Source organism: Phyllobates terribilis, unplaced genomic scaffold (genome assembly GCF_046119375.1).
Source record: "Phyllobates terribilis strain yellow unplaced genomic scaffold, ASM4611937v1 Scaffold_7__3_contigs__length_470593459, whole genome shotgun sequence".
Classification (NCBI taxonomy): domain Eukaryota; kingdom Metazoa; phylum Chordata; class Amphibia; order Anura; family Dendrobatidae; genus Phyllobates; species Phyllobates terribilis.
The window spans coordinates 70531367-70555352 of NW_027362767.1; the positions used below are offsets into that span (position 1 = coordinate 70531367).

Below are 23986 nucleotides of genomic sequence, written 5' to 3' on the forward strand. Positions count from 1 at the left end.
AGAATGGGATCTAAACATCCTACAAAAGCAACTTCTCCAAACGATCTAGCAGCAATATGGTGATGGGCAATGTCTTTTCCAAGCATGATGGAGACCATGTCACAAGGGAAAAGTGATCTTTTAGAGGCTCGGTAAACAAAACATTGAAATTTTGGGTCCATTGCCAGGAAACTTCCCAGATGTGAATCTGTGGTCAATCCTTAAAAAGTGGGAGGACAAACAAAAACACAGAAATTGTGATAATGTCCGAGCACTGATTAGGCAAGAACAGGCGGTTATCAGTCAGGATCTGGCCCAAAAGCTGATATCCAACTGAAGTCTTGAAAAATAAGGACAGAAGTCTTGAAAAATAATGGTCAACCCTGTAAATATTGAGTCTTGATATATTTGTCAATAAAAAGTATGAAAATGTACGAAATGCTTATAATTGTATGTCTTGAACCATAGAAACATCCGACTAAAAAGATCTAAAAACACTGAAGTAGCAAATTTTGTAAAAACCTAAATTTTTGTCAATCTCAAAACCTTTGGCCAAGACTCTACACGTAAGGCCACAATCAGTATTTGTTCAGTATTTTTTCTCAAGAGTGGGAGCCAAAACCATGAGTGGAACAGTTAGAGAAAAGGTATAATAGAAACAAGTCACCAATTCTGCATTTATCACCCACTCCTGGTTTTGGTTCCCACTCCTGAGAAAAAATACTGACCGAATACTGATAGTGGGGCCGAATACTGATAGTGGGGCCGTGGCCTAAGAATTAAAGAATCGGTCTACACGTGCTTAGTCTCTGCGCTGCTCGAACCTACCTGAACCCACAACTTCACATTCTGGCCGATGTTATGTTGCCCATATTATACCCCCACCCGGTCCCTGCAAGGTCCCGCTGAGCCGACCTTAGATCACCGCAGAACTACTTAGTAAACTGTGCTTGGTTCAGTAGATCTGCACAGGGTCCATGTGCTGCAGACGTAACACGGACCCCAATATGTGGCTGTCGTTTTAAACGGGTATAAATTCGGTGGGATTTTGTCAGGTGATATGATGCCTGCCGGCTTTACTAGACGTATCATATGTTGGGCACATTCCCATTATTTCTTGCACACAGTATTGTAGTAGTGATGTGTCCCTATGTTTGTGAGGGATGGATTCGGGATTATAGCGGTTGACTGAACAATTGCATGGACCTATTTGTATATTTTTTTCATTCTGAGCATAAAGTTTACAGGATAAAAACAACAGCGTTCTCCAATTACTCGGAAGACGACAGAGTCCATATCGAGCGATGTGACCTTTTATCCGAAGTGCCGGAAAAGTGACAATTAGGAAATCCTTTCTTGAAAGCTGTAACCTCTGTAATTGCCATTTTCAACACTCACCAATTAAATTAAACAGGAAAGGACAGAAACATTTTATTTTAACCCTGTAGCAACTGGCCTATTTGGGGGACTTGGTGACCAAGCAATTATTTTCATTTTTTTTTTTCCTTCCAACAGTTGTAACTTTTTTACATTCCTCTTTACATAGACATATGGAGGTGGATTTTTTTTTTTAGGGCTCACAGCATTTTTTTTTTTTTTGCACAATTTTGGGGTACATAACATATTCCATAACTTTTATTAAGGGGGAAAAGAAACAAAACCAGCAATTCTGCAATTTTTTTTGGGCTGTGCTGTTTAGTTAAAATAATAATTATATTTTATGGATTGATAAAATTACAGCAAAATCAATTCTATGTTTTTTGAGGGACATGTTGTAGGGTCTGATCCATTATTGCATTTAATTTGTGCCTACTTTAAAATCTATTTTAGGCTAGTTCCCTTGATGAATATTTGTTGTGTTTTCGATGCTGCAGATTTTCTGCACCGATTTGCTAATACTTGTGTTTTTTCGGTGAGGTTACTTACATAATTTTTTACTTTTTTAACACAGAAAGTTGCACTTTGCACTGATATGCTAGAGAATTTAAGCAAAAAATTCAGATGTACATAAAATCACCACTGGGGTTGGGAGTGAGAATCATTTGCAGAAAAGTTATGTAACTTTTAAAAATGTCACAATTGCTGAATGAGCTGAAAACATCTGGAAACCTAAAACTCAATTTCTCCACATACGAGAAAAAAAGACATTATTCTGATCAGAGATTGCTTTGTTTTCTCGTACGTGAAGAAGTTTTAAAAAAAAGTTTCTCCACCTTCACTATTATGACAGTCCGTGAAAATCAGACCGCACTCAGATGCCATCCAAGTGCGGTCTAATTTTTTTCACGGACCCATTGACTTGCACTGCCGACACTCGGATCAAAATCGGACATGTCTCTGCGATTTTCAAAAATGATGTGAATAGTGCCATAGACTATCTCAGGTATGAGTGTTATCTGTGAAAAACACGAATAGCACTCGTACATGAAAATCGGACGTGTGAATGAGCCCTTAGTCTCCGTGTAATCCGCACTGAACATACTGATGATATTAGCGTCACGTGGGAAATACTTACCAATTCTTTAATTATTTCTTCTGAGTTCAGGGCATCAATGGAAAACATTTTCAGATCATCAGTGTTTCAGGAGTGTCCCAAATCTCTGCTGTGAAATTAAAAAAAAAATATTGGAATGATACTGATGTTATGTCACTGACTTTTAGAAACACTAGTCCTTAAAAAGAAAAAAATCCCACAATTTTGGCAAGTGCACTCAGATGTATTCGGTACTCCCACAGCAGTAATAAACAGTAGCAAAGTTTTAGCAAGTATGCACCAAAATATGTCATTTTTTAAACACCAGAAAACTGTAAAACAAAAGAAAAATCCTGCAAAGTGTTTTGGTTTGTGGAGTTTTTTGGACATTCTCCTACAATGCAGTGTATTCTAGGTATAGGGGCCGATTGGTTAAGCAGTTTTTCCTCAAATCTGGAATAAAACTGATTGAAATATTGCAAAGTTTCTGTGAATTTTGATGTTTTTTTATGCGAGTCCAAATCAGCTGCACCAACTTTTTTGAGAAGGGGCTGAGCTATGGTGGGATGGGGCGAGGTTGAGTGCGCCTTACAAATTCATCAAAAGGGCTCATTCAGACATCTGTGCAAATCGGTCCGAGATTGGACCGCTAATGGACGGACTGACGGCGGCTTTCCCGACCTGAGCGGGACAGCCTCATGGAAATACACAAGGCTATGTCGGGAGACGCATGGCCAGTCCGTCCATTAGCGGTCCAATCTCGGACCGATTTGTATGGGCGTCTGAATGAGCCGTAAAAGTGGGATACGTTAAGACAGAAATGTAGCCAGCGCTCGCCCGTTGTACATATCTAACACATGACAGTCTTTATCGTGTGTGCACGCTGTAATGTGACAGGCAATTACACTGCATACAATGTGATCCCTGCCCTGTACTGATACTACATGGGGCACATTACATATACTGTGCTGTCGTCATATATGTACACATCGCACCGAATAATCTGCATCACCGGCCATTGCTGCTCTTCATGGTGGCCCCCGCTGCTAATAATGCTTCTGTAATTGTGCAAATGGTCAGTGGACGAGTAATAGGAAGGCGAGTGTCAGGTCTGATGCCACCAGTCTGGGAATCAGGTAAGGTTCGTTTTTATATGACGAGATCCCTGCAGACAGCAGAGCCGCAGTACAGGCAGATGGACACAAGGTGGCTACATGACTGCACTAAAAATAAGTATGTAAAGTGGACAGAAATAGAGCAGTCCTGGTCAGGAAGGCCACAAAACTGCCAAAGATACCAAAGAGCTCCATTCAGCAGGAATGGAAAAAAATATGATGTGCTCTCCTCTTATGTGAATGCCACAGTCATCCATAAACTAATAAGAAAAGTTCTACAGAAACGTATTTTGCGTATACTAGAGAAAAATGTCATCGTTTTTGGGGTTGGAAGAAGCCTCATGAGGTTGTTGCCCCGACATATTTGCAGGTCCACGTATCCAACAGTAGTGGTCGGTCTCCTGGCAGCTGCAATTTGTCATCAATGTAATTCATGCTTGTCAACTTTTGTAAGGGAAGTATTCAGGAGGACCATAGATTTGTGGTGCTCAAAGTGAGCCGCCAGCGATTTTGTTGGTAACCACTGTAGCGCCGGCGTCCCTGCCCTCTGCTAGGCAGGGACGCTGTTCCCCTCACCCCTCTGCTCCGAGCCCGGCGTCCTCCTCCCGCTCTGCTGGCAGCGCGCGCTCCTTCCCAGCCACCGTGCTTAGGGCGCGCGCGCTCCCTCCCTCTTAAAGGGGCCGCGCGCGCCGTCCTAAGGAGTCCCCGGCCAATGGCCGGAGGACTTCACCATATATAAGGCACCTTCTCCAAAATGGAGGTGCCCGAGCAATGTTGTTGCACTGTTCACTACTCTGCTTCGGCCCTCAGGTCCCGTTGCCAGTTACCTGCCAGAAACCTGCCAGTTTGCTGTCTGTTTCCTGCCTGACATTCCTCCTACCTGCTTGCTAGCCTGAGGTCCGATGGTCTGCCTTCCTACCCCTGTCAGTCTGTCTATGGACCCGCTTGCCCGCTCACCTGGGAGCGCTCATCTGCTACCTGTCTGTTCGCCTACCTGGAGGCTCCGCCGTCACATGCTGTGACCACCTGCTTATCCAGAGACTCTCGCCTGCTCACCTGGGAGCACTCATCTGCATCCGCCTGTTAGCCTACCTGGAGGCTCCGCCGTCACATGCTGTGACCACCTGCTTTTCCAGAGACTCTCGCCTGCTCACCTGGGAGCACTCATCTGTCATCCGCCTGCTAGCCTACCTGGAGGCTCAGCCGTCACAGGTCGTACCTACCCTATACCCAGAGACTGTCCCGGTCACTTGCTGTGACCTCCTGCCCGTTCACCCAGAGACTGCCCCGGTCACTTGCTGTGACCTCCTGCCCGTTCACCCAGAGACTGCCCCGGTCACTTGCTGTGACCTCCTGCCCGTTTACCCAGTGACTGTCCCGGTCACTTGCCGTGACCACCTGCCCGTTTACCCAGAGACTGTCCCGGTCACCTGCTGTGACTACCTGCCCGTCTTCCCTGGTCACCACCCGCTTCCTTACAAGGACCGCCCCCTTGTATAGTAGCTCAGAGGTTCCGCCTCCCAGACCCGTTACAGTTTGCTCGGGCCCTGGAACCCGGTGGTACCCAAGCTCCCTCGCTCTCGGACCTATGTCATGAACTGTCCCGTCAGAGGTCCCAACAGGAGTCCATCCTGGGTCACCTGCGGAATGTCAACTCACGCCTGGACACTCTGACTGCTCCACCAGCAACCACCGCTAGAGTCATGACTCGCAACCCGGCAGCGCCGCTGCCCACCAATACCATGGTATCCTGCTCCGGACCCCGGCTTTCTGCACCTCCTCGCTTCGGAGGCGACTCCGCTCAGGCTCGGGGCTTCATAAACCAGTGCACCCTGCACTTTGAACTCCTATCCCACCAGTTTAATTCCGACCGGGCCAAAGTAGCCTTCATCATGTCCCATCTCACGGGGGAGGCACTGGCTTGGCTGAATCCTCTATGGGAGAGAGGAAACCCCCTGGTGTCCGACTTGCCTGCCTTTCTCACGGCTTTCCGGAAAGTCTTCGACGAACCTGGACGGAAGACCTCATCCGCATCGTCTCTGCTACGCCTCCGTCAGGGAAGTCTCACCGTGGGCCAATATGCCATACGGTTCCGTACCCTTGCCTCGGAGCTGGCCTGGGATAACGACGCTCTGGTATCTGTCTTCTGGGAGGGTCTGTCCGGCCGTATTAAAGATGAACTCGCCGGTCGGGACATTCCTACCACTCTCGATGATTTAATAACTCTTGCCACCCGGATTGACCTACGGTTCCAGGAGCGTGCCAAAGAGGTCACCCGTGAGAGGAGGTTTCCACGTCTAGCTCCTTCCTTCCAGAAACCCGTCACTCCCTCCGTTTCTCCCCAGGAACACCCTCCTGAGCCTATGCAGGTCGACCAGACCAAGATGGTCAAAACCCGTCAGGACTTACGCCGTGCCGAGGGGAGCTGCTTCTACTGTGGCAGTAAGGAGCACCGGATCCGTACCTGCCCGGAGAGGTCGGGAAACGCCTGTGTCTAGGATCGCTCAGAGAGGTCGACCTAGACAAGAATAAATCCTCTCCACCTCTGCTGCTGTCAGTCTCAATCGTCTGCGGGGAGAACCGTTATTTCGAACTAGCCCAACTTGACTCTGGAGCAGCCGGGAATCTTATTTCACAGTCCCTGGTAGAGAAATACCGCATCCCCACCAAACCTCTGGCTGTACCCTTGTCTGTTGCTGCCGTGGATGGGGGCCTCTTACCACGTCCCATCCAACTCATCACCGAATCCATTACTCTACAGGTGGGAATGCTGCATTCTGAGAGTATCTCCTTTCATGTTCTGCCTGGACTCTCTCACGCCCTCTTGCTAGGCCTACCTTGGCTCCAGAGACATGCACCCGTGCTTGACTGGCAGACCGGAGAAGTCCTTCGCTGGGGGCAGGACTGTCATAAGTCTTGTCTGGTTCCCGTTCATCCCGTCCGTCCTTCTCCTACCCCAGCTAATCTACCTGGACTTCCGATTCCTTATTGGTCATATGCTGATGTCTTTAATAAAAAGGAGGCAGAGACACTACCCCCTCATAGACCATACGACTGCCCTATCGACCTGTTACCCGGTACTACTCCTCCCCGTGGGCGTATTTACCCATTGTCCGCTGCTGAGACCCGGTCTATGTCCGAGTATATTGAGGAGAATTTGGCCCGGGGATTTATCCGGAAATCTACCTCCCTGGCGGGAGCAGGCTTCTTCTTTGTTAAAAAGAAGGACGGCTCTCTCCGTCCCTGCATAGACTATAGAGGCCCAAACCAGATCACGGTGAAGAATAAGTACCCGCTTCCGCTCATTCCGGAATTATTTGATCGTCTGAGGGGGGCTAGAATCTTCACCAAACTGGACCTTCGTGGGGCATACAACCTGGTCCGTATCCGTCAGGGGGATGAATGGAAGACGGCATTCAACACCCGGGACGGCCACTACGAATATCTGGTAATGCCCTTCGGTCTCTGTAACGCTCCCGCCGTCTTTCAAGAGTTGGTCAATGACATCTTCCGGGACCTTCTCTACTCCTGCGTGGTGGTGTACCTGGACGACATCTTGGTCTTCTCTCCGGATCTCCAGACTCACCGGAGGGATGTTCGTCAGGTCCTGCTCAGGCTCAGGCAGAACCACCTCTTCGCTAAATATGAGAAGTGCCTCTTTGAGCAGACCTCGCTTCCGTTTTTGGGCTACATAATTTCTCAGACCGGCCTACGAATGGATCCTGAGAAACTGTCTGCCATCGAGAAGTGGCCTCGACCGGAGGGGTTGAAGGCCATTCAGCGGTTCCTGGGCTTCGCCAACTACTACCGCCTCTTCATACCGCACTTCTCTTCCCGGACTGCCCCAATTTCCGCGCTCACCCGTAAGGGCACTAATCCCAGAGAGTGGCCGCCCGAAGCAGAGGAGGCCTTTCTTTCCTTAAAACAGGCCTTCTCTTCCGCCCCGGTGCTGCATCGCCCTGATGGCAACAAGCAGTTCTTCCTGGAGGTTGACGCCTCCTCCTCTGGAGCCGGAGAGGTACTTACCCAAAAATCGTCTTCCGGGAGAATGGTAACTTGTGGCTTCTTCTCCAAACTCTTCTCCTCTTCTGAGCGCAACTATTCCATAGGAGATCGAGAGTTATTGGCCATCAAGCTGGCATTGGAGGAGTGGCGTTACCTGCTCGAAGGGGCTCTTCACCCGGTAATAATTTACACTGACCACAAGAACTTGGCTTACCTCCAGCATGCCCAGAGACTTAACCCGCGCCAAGCCCGGTGGTCCTTGTTTTTTGCTCGCTTTGATTTTGTTCTTCATTTTCGCCCGGCTGACAAAAACATCAAGGCGGACGCCTTATCCCGATCCTTTATGGTGTCTGATCTCGAGGAAGAACCGAAACACATCATCGATCCCGCCAGAGTAATGCAGGTGGCTCCCGTGAGTCTAAATCGTCTCCCTCCCGGTAAGACGTTCGTATCAGTACCTGATCGGAAGAAGATCCTACACTGGGGTCACTCGTCTAAACTAGCTGGCCACGCCGGTCAGAAAAAGACCCTCCAGCTTATTACCCGGCACTACTGGTGGCCTACCCTGCACAAGGACGTAATAGACTTTGTTTCTGCCTGTGTGTCCTGCGCCCGCAACAAGGTTCCGAGACATCTGCCAGCCGGTCGCCTCCTTCCGCTCCCAGTACCTGCTGCCCCCTGGCAGCATATAGCAATGGACTTTATAACTGATCTCCCCGTCTCTGCCGGTTGTACGGTCATTTGGGTGGTCGCTGACCGCTTTTCCAAGATGGCTCATTTCGTTCCCCTGCCAGGTCTCCCGTCTGCACCCGAGCTGGCTAAAGACTTTATCCGCCACATCTTCCGTCTTCATGGACTGCCCCTCCACATAGTGGCGGATCGTGGGGTACAGTTCACCTCACGCTTCTGGAGAGCCACTTGTAAACTGCTAGATGTCACCCTGGACTTCTCCTCCGCTTACCACCCACAGTCTAATGGTCAAGTGGAGCGGATCAATCAGAACCTGACCAGTTACCTCCGGCACTTCGTTAATGCCCACCATTCAGACTGGGTGGATCTCCTGCCATGGGCCGAATTTTCTTACAACAATCACGAGAGCGAATCTTCCTCCAAATCCCCGTTTTTTGTTGTCTTCGGTCAGCATCCTCGGATCCCATTTCCCGTCTCCACCTCGGTGGACAATCCGGCTGCGGAATCTCTTGTTATCAAATTTTCCTCCATATGGGAGAGCACCCGGTCCGCACTCCTTCTGTCATCCGAGCGTATGAAAAGACATGCTGACAAAAAACGTCTGGATCCTCCTCAATTCCGTCCAGGGGATAAGGTCTGGCTCTCGTCCAAATATGTCCGGCTCAAGATTCCTTCCTATAAGTTAGGGCCTCGGTTCATCGGTCTTCTGGAGGTCATCAGCCAGATCAACCCGGTGGCCTATAAATTGAAACTCCCGGCCAACTTGCGGATCCCTAACTCCTTCCATGTATCTCTCCTCAAACCTGTGGTACTTAACTCTTTTTCCAAGTCTACAGGTACGCCTCCTGCTCCGGTTTCCGCTGAAAACGAATTTGAGGTAGAGAACATTCTGGCCACCAAAAGGGTAAGAGGGAAGACCTTTTTTCTAGTAGATTGGAAGGAGTTTGGTCCTGGAGAGAGAACGTGGGAGCCCCGGGAGAACATCCATGCCCCTCTCATCCTAGCTAAATTTCTCTCTGGCCTAAAAAAGGGGGGGCCTAAAGGGGGGGGGTACTGTAGCGCCGGCATCCCTGCCCTCTGCTAGGCAGGGACGCTGTTCCCCTCACCCCTCTGCTCCGAGCCCGGCGTCCTCCTCCCGCTCTGCTGGCAGCGCGCGCTCCTTCCCGGCCACTGTGCTTAGGGCGCGCGCGCGCTCCCTCCCTCTTAAAGGGGCCGCGCGCGCCGTCCTAAGGAGTCCCCGGCCAATGGCCGGAGGACTTCACCACATATAAGGCACCTCCTCCAAAATGGAGGTGCCCGAGCAATGTTGTTGCACTGTTCACTACTCTGCTTCAGCCCTCAGGTCCCGTTGCCAGTTACCTGCCAGAAACCTGCCAGTTTGCTGTCTGTTTCCTGCCTGACATTCCTCCTACCTGCTTGCTAGCCTGAGGTCCGACGGTCTGCCTTCCTACCCCTGTCAGTCTGTCTATGGACCCGCTTGCCCGCTCACCTGGGAGCGCTCATCTGCTACCTGTCTGTTCGCCTACCTGGAGGCTCCGCCGTCACATGCTGTGACCACCTGCTTATCCAGAGACTCTCGCCTGCTCACCTGGGAGCACTCATCTGCATCCGCCTGTTAGCCTACCTGGAGGCTCCGCCGTCACATGCTGTGACCACCTGCTTATCCAGAGACTCTCGCCTGCTCACCTGGGAGCACTCATCTGCATCCGCCTGTTAGCCTACCTGGAGGCTCCGCCGTCACATGCTGTGACCACCTGCTTTTCCAGAGACTCTCGCCTGCTCACCTGGGAGCACTCATCTGTCATCCGCCTGCTAGCCTACCTGGAGGCTCAGCCGTCACAGGTCGTACCTACCCTATACCCAGAGACTGTCCCGGTCACTTGCTGTGACCTCCTGCCCGTTCACCCAGAGACTGCCCCGGTCACTTGCTGTGACCTCCTGCCCGTTCACCCAGAGACTGCCCCGGTCACTTGCTGTGACCTCCTGCCCGTTTACCCAGTGACTGTCCCGGTCACTTGCCGTGACCACCTGCCCGTTTACCCAGAGACTGTCCCGGTCACCTGCTGTGACTACCTGCCCGTCTTCCCTGGTCACCACCCGCTTCCTTACAAGGACCGCCCCCTTGTATAGTAGCTCAGAGGTTCCGCCTCCCAGACCCGTTACAACCACGACCCTTTCGTAAGACAAGCACCCTTAGAGCTCTACGTCCCATTGCATCCCCCGTTCCTCACTTCCGTGGGTGAAAAAGAAAGTTTCAGGTAGGTTCGACAAGGCTCAGGACATCGGCTGACTCTAATGGAGTCTTTGTAGGTCACTCCTTATTGCAGGAGCCTCCCGACTGGGTGGGGGGTCAGCAAAAATGATGTCATTTTGCCAGCTGGACATGAAGACGGTGACAGTGTGAGAGCTGGAAGCCAAGGGTTAGGGATAAGGGCAGCTGGTACCAAAGATTAAGTGGCTGTCTCTGCGGAGGATAATCTTACTACAGGGTCTGTGCTGTTGGGGTGCATGTCCAGGTTTACAGGTGCATCCAGTTTTGGTGCCCTACACACGGCCTTAAACATCTGTGTCTCATCGGCCAGTCAGGCGCTTTCAGATACAAGCGACTACACTTTTTTAGGAATAATCTCAGACATTTATGCAAAATCCACAGAATATGCAGTCAACGGAGAGAAAGGAGGTTGAGCGGCCACCTCTCCTACGAATGAAACCGATCTCGAGGTGGATGCAGGTCCCAGGGTTACAACTTCTATCTATCATACATTTTTGGGGAATCTTGTCACAAATATCGGAGATGGAAATACCCCTTTAATATTTTTCTAAATGGTGATAATCTGCAGCCCTGCTTGGATGACAGACCCATCTATTAGATGTAGGTGTACACCCTTGTTATAGATGACCTCATTCATGTGAGTGACGTCCTTTATAAGGGCCAATCCTTTTTTATTAAAGGGTTATTCCCAAAATGGCAAGTTATCCTCTAACCATGTTCTCGGCTTTCTCCGGTCGTACCATAGACAATGAATGGAGAGGAGGTAGGGAGTGAACACCTCTGTTATTTTCAAGCCGATGCTCTGCGATTATCAGCGAGAACGCTAAAGGCCCTAGTGGTCCAATAGATCGGGGATAACTTTTTTTTAAAGGATTATTTCCAAAATACAGGGCCCCCATCAATATCATTCTACCATTGCTAAAAAGTAATGGCCATAATCTGTGAAGGAAACCTGTGTTCAGTTTCCCTACAGCACCCCCGCAGGGGAAATAAAGCATTACATGGTTTGCATTGAAATGAGAGATATCTACGACACAAGATACATCCATGGGAAAAGCTTGCCCATTTTTGTTTGTTACTGGCCAATACTTTTCATACAGACCAGGTTTACTATTTACATAGACATCATAAACTATAAATACTGTTCAGTAAGTCAAAGGGGCAGACTTAATTCATCTATCTAAAATATGAGGCTGTAAATTCAGGTCAGGAGACCCGCCACCACACAGGGCATTGCAGTCTGTATTCGGACCGTGAAAATGGTGAGGAACAATGTATAAACCTTAATGATCGAGGAGGAGAAGCCGCCAATAAAGAAGGGTTCTCACTCTGGGGGACCGGTATATTTGGGGGGTAGAGGAACACACCCTGCTTCCCGCCATTACATGGGAATGTACACTGACAGTAACTATGTGTGTATGCTGCTAGCCATGTGGTTTGTCGCTACTATTAGGCAACGTTCACACAGAGTTTTCTGGGAAAGAAGTTTCTTGGATTCACTCCAAAATCGTCCTCAAAAAATGCTTGAAAAATTTTTCCTATCCTTTTCTATTGGAAATCCACTTTGTTGTTCAAATGAGAAGAAGTTTTTGGAGTTTTCTTTCTCTTCATACACACGTCACTTCTTAGGCTGTGTCCACATTAAGTTTTCTGAGGCGTTCAAAAATCGAGATTTTATCAATTTTATCAAATGAAAACCACTACAGGAAACACGTTTTTTTTTTTGGAGGACTTTTTCTTTTCCAGCTTTTCCTGAATATGTCTTGAAGAGGTTTTCCCTTGCCATTTTTTTGCCATTTGTAGAAAACGGCAGAAATGGATGCAGCTTAAACATACCCTAAGGATACATCAACATGGGATATAAACTGAGCAAAGACAAAATCCATACCAATGAGCTGTATGCAGATTGGCATCAGATTTTACATTTAAGCAAAATTGAAATTAATAAAAGCGTTTTTGTTTTGTTTTGGTTCGTGACTTTTTTTGTGTTAAATTTTTGAAGATGTTTTAGAAAGAATGACAGTGGTGACCTCTTTGGTCTTCTTGGTCATTTTGGTGGTGGCTTTGCCGCCGGCGTAATTTTTTCTTCCTTAACTGAATACATAAACTAATAAGAAGCTTCTGCCTGACGAATGGTCAGGTCACTTTTAGCCGCTTCACAGCTTTCGAAGCCTGGTGTGCTTTAAAGAAAAGTTTAATGACAAATACTTGTTCATTCTTTTTAGCATTGTTTTAAGCGCTTCTACATGTGGAATCCACCTGAAAAGATGGCGTGGACATATCCTTAAAGGGGGTTTCCATGCAAATTCCGTGTGTAAACTGCAGGAGGTCGTTCTAATTCAATGGGGCTGATCCGCATTCGGACCCGAGGCGATACAAACTGCAAATCTAAGGGTCTGCTTCGAATCTCTTCTTCACATTTTGGAGAAAACATACCACAGATTTTTTGTCGGGTGAAACCCTTAGGCTAAATTCAAATGGGAGTTTATTGAGGCATTCAAAATTGACAAAGTTTTTCAAGCAGAAACAGCTTCAGGAAACAATTATTTTTTTGAGAGGTTTTGGAAGAGTTTTGTTCCTCCCTCCCCTCTCCCCAGACGTATTTTTAGCAGCCTTTAGATTGGACAGTGCTTCGTCTGGAGAGGTTTCCTTCAGGATCCGCCGTTTCAATAAAGTGACATGCACTTTTTTTTTTTCATTAGACGTTTTTCAAAACCTCTTCGGGGAAAAAAGCTCAAATAACTCTTTAGTAGGGATGATCGGACCCGTGGAAGTTCACGTTCTGGTACCCGACCCAAACTTTATTCCAAAGTTGGGCTTGGGTACCTGAACTGTACCCAAAGTTGAACCAGAACCCAAACTCCATTGAAATATTTCTCTCTCTGCAATGGACTGCCCCCGGCGGAACTCCGAACATTGCAACCGACTGCCGGGAGAAGTCCGTGTTCAGCGTTTAGCATGGGACACTAACTGTCCGGTACGAACTACGAACTTTTAAGTTTGGGTTCGCTCATCTCTACTGTTCATATGAACAGCAAATTGGATTTCCCATAGAAATGAATTGGAAGAGTGTTCCAAATGTTTTTTGACGAGGGTTTTTAAAAGGATCTTCCCATAAAAGCACCTTAAAGCCTGGGTGAAGAACTCTGTGTGCACCTTGGGCTCATACCCATCTGCGTGAAAAAAAAAACGGTCTGATATCTGCACTGAAAAGACGAACAAGTGTCACGAGATTTTTCTCACCTAGCATCCGATTTTTATCCGATTGTCATGCGAATGCGATTCGACTGAAATGCGATTTTAACATGGGCTTTTACATAGAGGAATTCTTTATTTTATGTCATTTACACATATTATATATATATACATGTATATATATATTATAGATAGATAGATATTCAGATTGATAGATACATACAGAAAGATATATGGATAGATATAAATATGAGAGTGAGATATATAATCAGCGCTTTGCGTGTATAGCTTACTGTACATGTAATTTAGTAATAAATAATTCAATTTCTGAAAAAAATGGCGTGGTATCCCCCTAAATTTTAGCAGAGGGAAAGCAGACAGCTGGGGGCTGATGTTTATAGCCTTGGAAGGGGACCATGGAGGTTCCCAGGCTATTAATATCAGCTCTCAGCTGTATACTTAGCCTTTATTAGTTATTAAAATGGGGGACCCCCCAAAAAAATGACGTGGGGTCCCCCTTATTTTAACAACCAGCTGTGGGCTGATATTAAAAGCCTAGGAAGGGACCATGGATATTGGCCCCCTCCCAGACTATAGACATCAGCTCTCAGCTGCCCCAGAAAGGGCGCATCCATAAGGTGGGCCAAATCTGGTGCTTAGCCTCCTCTCTTCCCACTTGCTCTGGTGCGGTGGCAACTGGGGTAATAGGGTTGGGGTTGATGTCAGCTTTGTATTGATGATGCATGATGCACTCGGTGGATGGAAATGAGTGCTGTACCTTTAATCCGCCGCCGGGTGTATCATGGTCCTGTGACAGGCTGCACAGCTGTGCGCGCTCATCTTCAATCTGTTGCAGCGGTGATGGCTGAGGCCCGTCAGGCAAGCGTGTGTGTATTAATGAGGAGGCGGTGGGCAGTGCGTCTATGTGTGATAGTGAAGGGGATGCTGCTGAGAGGGAGGCTGATGAGAGGGAGGCTACTGAGGGGAGGCTACTCAGGGGATGCTGATGAGAGGGAGGCTACTGAGGGGAGGCTACTCAGGGGATGCTGATGAGAGGGAGGCTACTAAGGGGATGCTGATGAGAGGGAGGCTACTGAGGGGATGCTGGTGAGGGGGAGGCTACTGAGGGGATGCTGATGAGAGGGAGGCTACTCAGGGGATGCTGAAGAGAGGGAGGCTACTGAGGGGATGCTGATGAGAGGGAGGCTACTGAGGGGATGCTGATGAGAGGGAGGCTACTGAGGGGATGCTGGTGAGGGGGAGGCTACTGAGGGGATGCTGGTGAGGGGGAGGCTACTGATGGGATGCTGGTGAGGGGGAGGCTACTGAGGGGATGCTGGTGAGGGAGAGGCTGGTGGAGGGATGCTGCTAAGGAGAGGCTACTGGAGGGATGCTGCTAAGGGGAGGCTACTGAGGGAAGGCTGATGAGAGGGAGGCTACTGAGGGGAGGGTGATTAGAGAGAGGTTACTGAGGGGATGCTGGTGAGGGGGAGGCTGGTGAGTGGGAGGCTGATGAAAGGGAGGCTGCTGAGAGGATGCTGGTGAGAGGGAGGCTGGAGGAGGGATGCTGCTCAGGAGAGGCTGATGAGAGGAGGCTACTGAGAGGAGGCTGATGAGAGGGAGGCTACTGAGGGGAGGCTGATGAGAGGGAGGCTGTTGGAGGGATGCTGGTGAGGGGGAGGCTGGTGGAGGGATGCTGCTCAGGAGAGGCTGTTGAGAGGGAGGCTACTGAGGGGAGGCTGATGAGAGGGAGGCTAATGGGGGGAGGCTGATGAGAGGGGATGCTGGTGAGGGGGGGGGCTGCGGAGGGGAGCCTGATGAGAGGGAGGTTGATGAGGGGATGCTGGTGAGGGGGAGGCTGATGAGAGGGATGCTGGTGAGGGGGAGGCTGATGAGAGGGAGGCTGCTGAGGGGATGGCTGTTGGAGGGTTGCTGGTGAGGGGGAGGCTGGTGGAGGGATGCTGCTCAGGAGAGGCTGATGAGAGGGAGGCTACTGAGGGGATGCTGGTGAGGAGGAGGCTGATGAGAGGGAGGCTGCTGATAGGAGGCTGATGAGAGGGAGGCAGCTGAGGGAATGCTGCTGAGGAGATGCTGATGAGAGGGAGGCTACTGAGGGGATGCTGCTGAGGGGAGACTGATTAGAGGGAGGCTGATTAGAGGGATGCTGCTGAGGGGATGCTGGTGAGGAGGAGGCTGATGAGAGGGAGGCTGCTGAGGGGATGCTGGTGAGGAGGAGGCTGATGAGAGGGAGGCTGCTGATAGGAGGCTGATGAGAGGGAGGCAGCTGAGGGAATGCTGCTGAGGAGATGCTGATGAGAGGGAGGCTACTGAGGGGATGCTGCTGAGGGGAGACTGATTAGAGGGAGGCTGGTGAGAGGGAGGCTGCTGAGGGGAAGCTGATTAGAGGGAGGCTGATTAGAGGGAGGCTGATTAGAGGGAGGCTGGTGAGTGGCTGTGGATTGAGGGCGCCAATTTTGTTTCAAGAGGGTGCCAACCTCCGCAGACAGGTAGGGACGAGTAGTTGCTAAATGGGATGGTCTCCCCTCCCCCTTTACTCTTAACTACTTCAAAATTTTTTATATTATCACTTTGAGTTATGTTTTTAGGTGTATTTGTATTTGTATTTATACTCTAAATTTATAGGCTTTAATGAATACCAATATAGATATTTTTAGTAGTGTATAATCGGTGAATATATATATGTCATAATATACCCTGTTTACATTTATTAATTCGGTGATCGCAGGCTGAGGCGGCGGCGGTGGGCAGGCTGAGGTGGGCGCGGCGGTGCCACTGGCTATGTGAGTAGCTAACTTAAGTCCATGTATTCATTTGTCCACCATTTCAGTATGTGATTGTATGATGCAATCATTCCCTCCCCTCCCCCCTTCCAACCCACAAACAAAATTTGTAAGCTACTGACGCTGCTGCAAAACCAAATGCCGAATTACAGCATCAGGCGGCCGCGCTCAGGATTCTCCAGGAGCTTATACCTTCTGGTTGGGGAGGGAATGATTGATGGAATCTGCAATCAGAAATACAGATTATAAAAAAAATTGTCACAATCTGGTTACAATTAGTTAAAAAAATGTATGTGACACATTCCCTTAAAGAAAAATAAATAAAATATACCTAAAAAAGAGTACTGGATATTTTTAAGAAATGTTTAATAGGTTAGAGTAGAGTAGGCCCGGCCAGAAGAGTCTCCTTGTCGTGGTGGCGGCTTAAGAAATCTTTTGGCCAAAATAAAAGCTGCCGGCTATGTGATCTGGTGTTTGGTGGAAACTGATTGTGTGATTGGAGAGGACGAAGTGCAGAAGTGGAGCTTTTCCAAGAGTGGGCGGTGGGACTGTGGAAGGTTCGAGGGGTGGAGGCGGAGTCTCAAGGGGGCCTGGAAATTTTGACAGTATGGGGCCCTGAAATTCCTAGTGGCAGCCCTGGGTATCAGTGTGGCATCAGTATGCTGAGTGTAACTAACATCAATGCCACGTTCAGACGTTCAGTATTTGGTCAGTATTTCACATCAGTATTTGGAAGCCAAAACCAGGAGTGGAACAATCAGAGGAAAAGTATAATAGAAACAGGTCACCACTTCTGTATTTATCACTCACTCCTGGTTTTGGCTTCCAAATACTGAAGTAAAATACTGACCAAATACTGAGTGTGTGAACGTGGCCTGGAAAGTACAGGAGAAGGTTTGTGATTTATTTATTTATCCATTGGTGAAAAACACTGATGGTAAAAACCAGGGCTGTGGAGTCGGAGTTGTGGAGTCGGAGGCCATTTTGGTGGAGTCAGAGTCGGTATAAAATGGACCGACTCCAACTCCTAAGATTGGGTACAGTAGTTCAATGCAGTTTGTGGGGAATATTTTTTCATAAGAATTTGGGAAAGTTATGAAATGTCCTATAAATGTCTGTCCTATTCCTGATCTAAGGGTCTAGACTTTCAGCGGAGATGAATCTGTGCTACAGTAAATTTATCACTTAAACATGAGCCGTGTATAAGGGAGTCGGAGGCATGGAAATGGAGGAGTCGGAGGTTTGGCTTACCAACTCCACAGCCCTGATAAAAAACAAACACTTGGACCAAACACTGATGACATTGGTAGCATTTTTACATGTTCGCGTCTAAACACGGATGTGTGAATGAGACGTTATGGAGTGTGGCCGCCTTAAAAAGATGTTACCCTTAGGCTTTATGACTCATCAGCAATTTTGATCAGTATTTCATCAGTATTTGTATGCCAAAACACAGAACTGGTATCAATCAATCAATTATGGTTTTCGCTATAAGTTCCAGTCCTGGTTTTGGCTTACAAACACTGATGCAAAATACTGACCAACACTGATGTGTGAATGATCCCTTAAGGGTATATGCACGTGATGAGTTTTTTGAGGAGTTTTTAGTAGTGGGTGTGATCAGAAAAAAACTCCTCAAAAATTGCTTTAAAACACTTGAAAGACTTCCGATTCACTTCTATTGTAAGAAAAAAAAAAAAAACACTTTTTGAGCGTTTCTTACATCTTCAGGTTTTGAAAAAATGCTTGGTGGGAAAACAAAAGGTGCAACTCACTTCTTTGATGTAATGGAATATGCTCCAAACGAGGTACTGTCTAAAGAAAAAATATCCCATCAGCTCACCCGGTCAAGGTATCATCCAATCTAACAAGGGTACAGAGACCACGGGCGGCTCCTGGGTGAAAATGATCAGGTAGAAGGCAGGAAGACATCCAGCAACTGCAATGGAAAGGACTATAAAAACATCAAAAAGGAAAAAATAAACACACTAGGCCTACGCGTTTCGAGCACTATAGCCATGATTAGCTATGATTAAGCGCCTTAGTGCTCGAAACGAGTAGGTCTAGTGTGTTTATTTTTATTTTTCCCTTTGAATATTAACTAATAATGTTTTTATAGTCCTTTCCATCGTGGTTGCGGTTTTCCGGCCTTTTATCTGTCAAATCATACAGGCTGAAAAAAATGCTTCAAAAACTTTATGAAAATTCAAGAAGTTATATGCACATAGTTTTTTTTTTGTTTTTTTTAGGAGATTTTGGAGCAGAAACCAAGAGGAAACCGAGAGCAAACTCTTCAAATCCTCCTAAGGCCATGTTCACACATTCAGTATTTGGTCATTATTATTTGTAAGCCATTATCACCCACCCACCAAAGTGGGTGATAAATACAGAAGTGGTGAAGTGTTTCTATTATACATTTCCTCTGATTGTTCCACTCCTGGTTTTGGCTTACAGATAATACTGACATAAAATACTGAATGTGTGAACGTGGCCTTAAAAATGAAAAACTCATCAAACACTTGCAGTTTCTGCTAAGTTTCCTCTAAAGAAAAACTCAGCAAAAAAGCTATGTTCACACGCAGCATTTTTGCTGCATTTTTTACTGTAGCCAAAACCTGCTCACTTTGCGTTTTTTGCGGTTTCTATGAGTGAAAACAAAAAATGATGCAAAAACGCTGAAGTTCTCAAATTCAGTCAAGAAAAAAAAAAGACCAAGCGAGTGCATGAGATTTCTGAAATCTCATAGCTTTTGCTGGTATCGTAAAAAGCATCTTTTAATTTGCATTAAGAAAGCTGACAAAAAAAAAAGCAGCATGTGAACATAACCAAAGACTCCGAGTGCACATAGCATACTCCGATAGCCTTTGAAAGGAAACTCTTGGAAAATTTTGGAGAGTTTCTGCTCCAAAAACTCAGCAAAAAGACTCAGTGTGAACAGACGCTGGTGTCCGGCAGGTCAGAAATGCTTCGGATTTTCCTTCCACAAGTTTCAGCCGGAAAAAAAATCGGTGATGTGGAGGAGACGGCATGAAATCTCATCCCCCCCAAGTGTAAGGCCAATTCAGTGCGGATATTCCTGTGGTGAATCTGGGGGGGCATTTCTGAGGTGGCAGATCCCATACGTGCCGAAATGTCACCAAATCCAAGAGGCGTCCTTAAAGGGATTGTCCACAGGACGCCGATATCCGATGGGAGGGTCTGACACCTGGCTTACTGTGAATTCCTGCGGATTTGCATCATGTGGACGTTCCCTTACAGTCAATAATGACATTACACCCTCCATACATAGAACCACATGAAACTATTGCCTAGCAACAGCTGAAACCACAGAAACTGTGGGGAAACTACAACTCCCAGCATGCACTCACACTTTCTAGCAAGTAACACCTAAAGACACACACTTTTCGCCCAGAATTCCTATCTAGCACATTATACACAGCAGGAACCCAGTGACACCGCGTGTGAGAGAATGCTGGGAGCTGTAGTTCTTCCACAAGCCACACGTCTCTCCTACCGGTCCGGTTGTGAGTAAGCTGAGCTCCGACCCCCTACACGGCCGTGTCCGGTGCAGGTCCGGGCAGCTCTCCGCCATCTCCCGCCTTCATGTTCTATTCTACACCGAGAGGCCTAGTAAACACTCCGAAACCAGGTTGTATTCGTTACCTGGGGGACACTGCTGTCATAGCAACGCAGCTCGCTCCACGCAGCAGCCAATAGAACGCAGCCGTTTCTCAGTAGTTTCGCTCACTGACCAATCAGAGAGCGGCTCATTGTATAAAAGCGGCTGACTGAGTAAAATCCAGTCACTCTTGCAGCAGGTACTAGAGAGCTTGGCTTTTACTGTGCGGTCGCACCAATGATATGTCCGCCCCTGGTGAACGGATACCACATCATGGACGGATACCACATCATGGGTGTATACGCCCGATCACTGGCCAAAAGTGCAGGCAGCCTCACAGTAATGATTTCTTGCATCACAGTGTGGCCCTGTACATAACTATTGGGCCCCTATTACTGATCTGTATTGCAATGCAATGCCAACTGTCCCAAATTTCCAAAAAGGGACATGGGTTTCACACATTCCCTTCACAAATGGGTGTTTCTGGGCAGGATCGGGCGAGGTTAAGCTATCCCTAAATTGCCAACACCGGCATAAATTACTATGTATACTGTATTCTCGCCTGTATATTTAGGGCATGTTCACACTGCATTTTCTTTTTCTTAGCTCGTCCACTCTGAACTGCGCTCAGAAAACTCTCGAAAGACTCTTCCTATTGTAAAATGACATGACCTTTTTGTACTCAGCATTTTTTTTAACCACTTTAGGTTTCCAAAAACACATAGAAAGAGGCCAATTCTTCCAATACTTCCCTCTTTAATACTGCTCCATACCTTACAATAAAAGTAACAAAAAAAAACAGCGTTTCCTGAAACGGTTTCTGCTTGAAAAATTAGTTTTTTATCGCAGGAAAAAATTGTAGTGTGAACAAAACGAGTTTGGTTGTGTGAGATGAAGGTCGCGATGTCGTATTGTGGCAACCCATCTAATGATGACCATGTGGACGCATCATACAACATCATTCACCACCAAAATGCCAAACTTGTTGGGTTTTTTGGTCATAATTTGCACCCCTAATTCGCTGTCCTAGACCACAATGTAGGTTGTGTGTATTGGCGACCTGTTTTGTGAATTTTAGTTTTTCTTTACAAATTGAAAAATGTTCTTGGACTTGCAGCCAAAGTCACCAGGTGCCCCTAGCCTTATGCCCTACATTGTATATTCTTTTAATGCATATTTTGCCAAGGGTTCCATGGAAATCTGCAAAGATTATATGGATTTGCCTTCTCCAAAACACAATGTAAAAAGTATTTTTAAACCCCTACATAAAGGGAATGTGTCATCAGAAAATGACCTATTGCTTAAATTAGTTTTTTGTGTTACAAGTATATATTTTTTTTTCATATCACAATCTTTATTAAAAACTACATTTTAATGCTGGCCAGTGGAGCAATTTTAGACTCATGGGGCCCCATTTATCAAAGTGTTCTCTGCTGCAAAACATCTTGAAATATTGCCAAATTTTTGCGCAACTCAAAGTTGCGCAAAAACGATGTGATGTTTGTCATTTTTACGTCACTCCTGGCCAGCGCTGCCAACTTTAAAAAAAGCGGGCAGGATGGTGCAGGACCAAGTGTGCTGATTCATCATAATTTACACCATAAATGTACTCCGTTTCCTGACTGAAGTAATATTTCTGGCAGTGATGCACAGCATTTAAAAGGTGCACCAACTTCATTAAAAGGCACAAGCCTCTTAAAGAATTAGGCACATCTTACTGCAGCGCACTCTTCATGAAGAATGGTGTATAAAACAGTCTTGATTAATTGGGCTCAGTTTCTCTCCTTACAGTAAGAATTTACAGCAGGCTCATTATCATCAGAGGCAGGATTACAATAGCCTGTAACACCTCTATACACAGCTGATCTCACAAGATCCACCAATCACAACACGTGTTGTCACAGCTCACCTCCTTCCCCTCACTTCACAATGACCTTTGCACACGCTCATTAGATGCTTCAATACAAAAGATAGGGTCCGAGTCACTCTATTGCTGCTAATGCGCATGTGAATTTTTTTTGTTTTTCAATTGTGGATTCTTTTTTTTAAACAATAGGAAGTTAGAGTCTGAAAAAGCTCCAGCAGCCACTGTGAAGATTACAAGCTTTCTACTTTATATTTACAGGGAAAATGTATATCTTTGTACCGTGTTAGCCAGTAGATAGAAAAATATTAAGATTTGAGAGTCCTCAGTGGTTGATACCTTTTAATGGCTAAACTGAAAAGATGGTAACAAATTGCAAGCTTTTGAGACTACTCGGGTCTCTTCATCAGGCATAGTATACCACAAAATCTGAAGAGTCACATATTTATACACAATAGGTCACAGAAATAATGCAATAGATGAGACAAGTGAAGTGAAACAGAACTTTTGAGTATCGGAGAGGGATAAACAAATGTAGTGGTAAATATTGGAGCAGTTCATAGATAAGGAGTGTGAAAGTTTTATTGTTATGTGATTGAGGGCTGGTCGAGTTTTGTGATGACCCCACAGGTTTGAGGAGCACATTCCTTAGTTGATGTGACGCGCCCCCTGGGCCATATTCTTTAGGGGAATACCCGGAGCCGGATCAGATGGGGGTTGTAGTCTCCGAGTGGCTGTGACCCGGTCCGTGCCCAGGGTGTCAAGCTCAGAGTATGTGGCAGTCCTACAGATGTTACAAAGTTCGTTATGTCGACTACGCCACCCGTTGGATTGCGGTCACTACGGCCGCCGCTGCAGCAGGGTCCGCTGAGGCTGATGGTGTTGGTGCAGCTTTAGATAGTATAACCCCCAACGGGAGGGGTATGGCCTCAGGGGGTCAGGTGCAGAGGATGGGGGTTGTGGTGGTGCAGCGTAGATGATAATTAAAGACAGAGTCGGGTTGTGCAGTTCAGGGTGTTTACTTACTGCAGATATTCCGGTCACTCCGGCCTTGAGTGATCACCCGAGCCGTGCTGCGTCCACCAGGTCCTGGATTCAGCCAACCCCCAAGCAAGTCCGGAGCGTGTCCCTGAGCCCTCCTTCTTGTCCTTTCTTCTGGCCGTCCCCACCAGGGATCCACCTAGGTCCAGCTCCCTCGGGCCTTCTGTTGGGAGACCCTTGGCCTTGGGTTCCCTGACCCTACATGTGGTTTGCCTTCAGGGTAGATGTGGTGGGTGGCCGTGGCAGATCCTGCCCACGGCCTCCGGTCTCTGGCTGAGGTGTGCTTTAGCCCCCACCAGTTTGGGATCCGGTACCCTATTTCCAACTCTTCACCCTAGGTTTGTATGTGGGTTCTCAGAGTTCCTTCTTGTTTCCCCCTCTGGGTCTCTCTTTCTCTCCTCTCTCACTCTTGCTCTGGGGCTGCTCTGCTCTCTTCCTCTGACTGCTCTGCCAAGACTGATGTCTCTCTGGCTCCTCACAGACTGACCCTGATCTAAGATGGTGCCCACCTTAAATACTCCCTCTATGTGTGAGCTCAGGTGACCAGCACCCTATGAGCTCCTAACTTTACCCAGGCTGCTCCCCCTATCTGCCCCTACACTACTGGGATGTACCACCCCCCTCCCACTCCAGCCAGGAACAGACTCGGTCGTACCTGCACATTTCTAAGTGGGAGTACCGTTGGTCTGCTCCTCGGAAATGGGATGTGTGTAGTGCATGCAGCTTTCTGAGCTCAGTTCCACACTCCATCCTTACCCGGGAGTGGAATATCACACCTCTGGGTTGAGGTGCAATACCCCTGTAGCAGCCGAATCCTCAGGGTGCTACATTCCCCCCTGGTAAATCACAGCACGTCCTCGGGCTGTAAGATATAAAAACACCAAAACATACAATTTTTGCATAAACAACATAATAAACACATATAAAACTTT

General features: G+C 47.4%; 1 protein-coding gene across 6 annotated transcripts in view; it reads right to left on the bottom strand.

Moving 5' to 3' along the window:
* Window positions 1-23986, bottom strand: part of LRRC9 (leucine rich repeat containing 9) — a 198616-nt gene that overhangs the window by 143060 nt on the left and 31570 nt on the right. For 3 of the 6 annotated variants that reach the window (XM_073638739.1, XM_073638740.1, XM_073638735.1), the window contains exons 1-2: window positions 20045-20187; window positions 2495-2582 (exon numbers count right to left, since the gene is read on the bottom strand). In XM_073638739.1, coding sequence (XP_073494840.1) covers window positions 2495-2542 — 48 coding nt within the window. In that variant the 5' untranslated portion in view covers window positions 2543-2582; window positions 20045-20187. The other 3 variants (XM_073638737.1, XM_073638738.1, XM_073638736.1) reach the window with 2 other exon arrangements.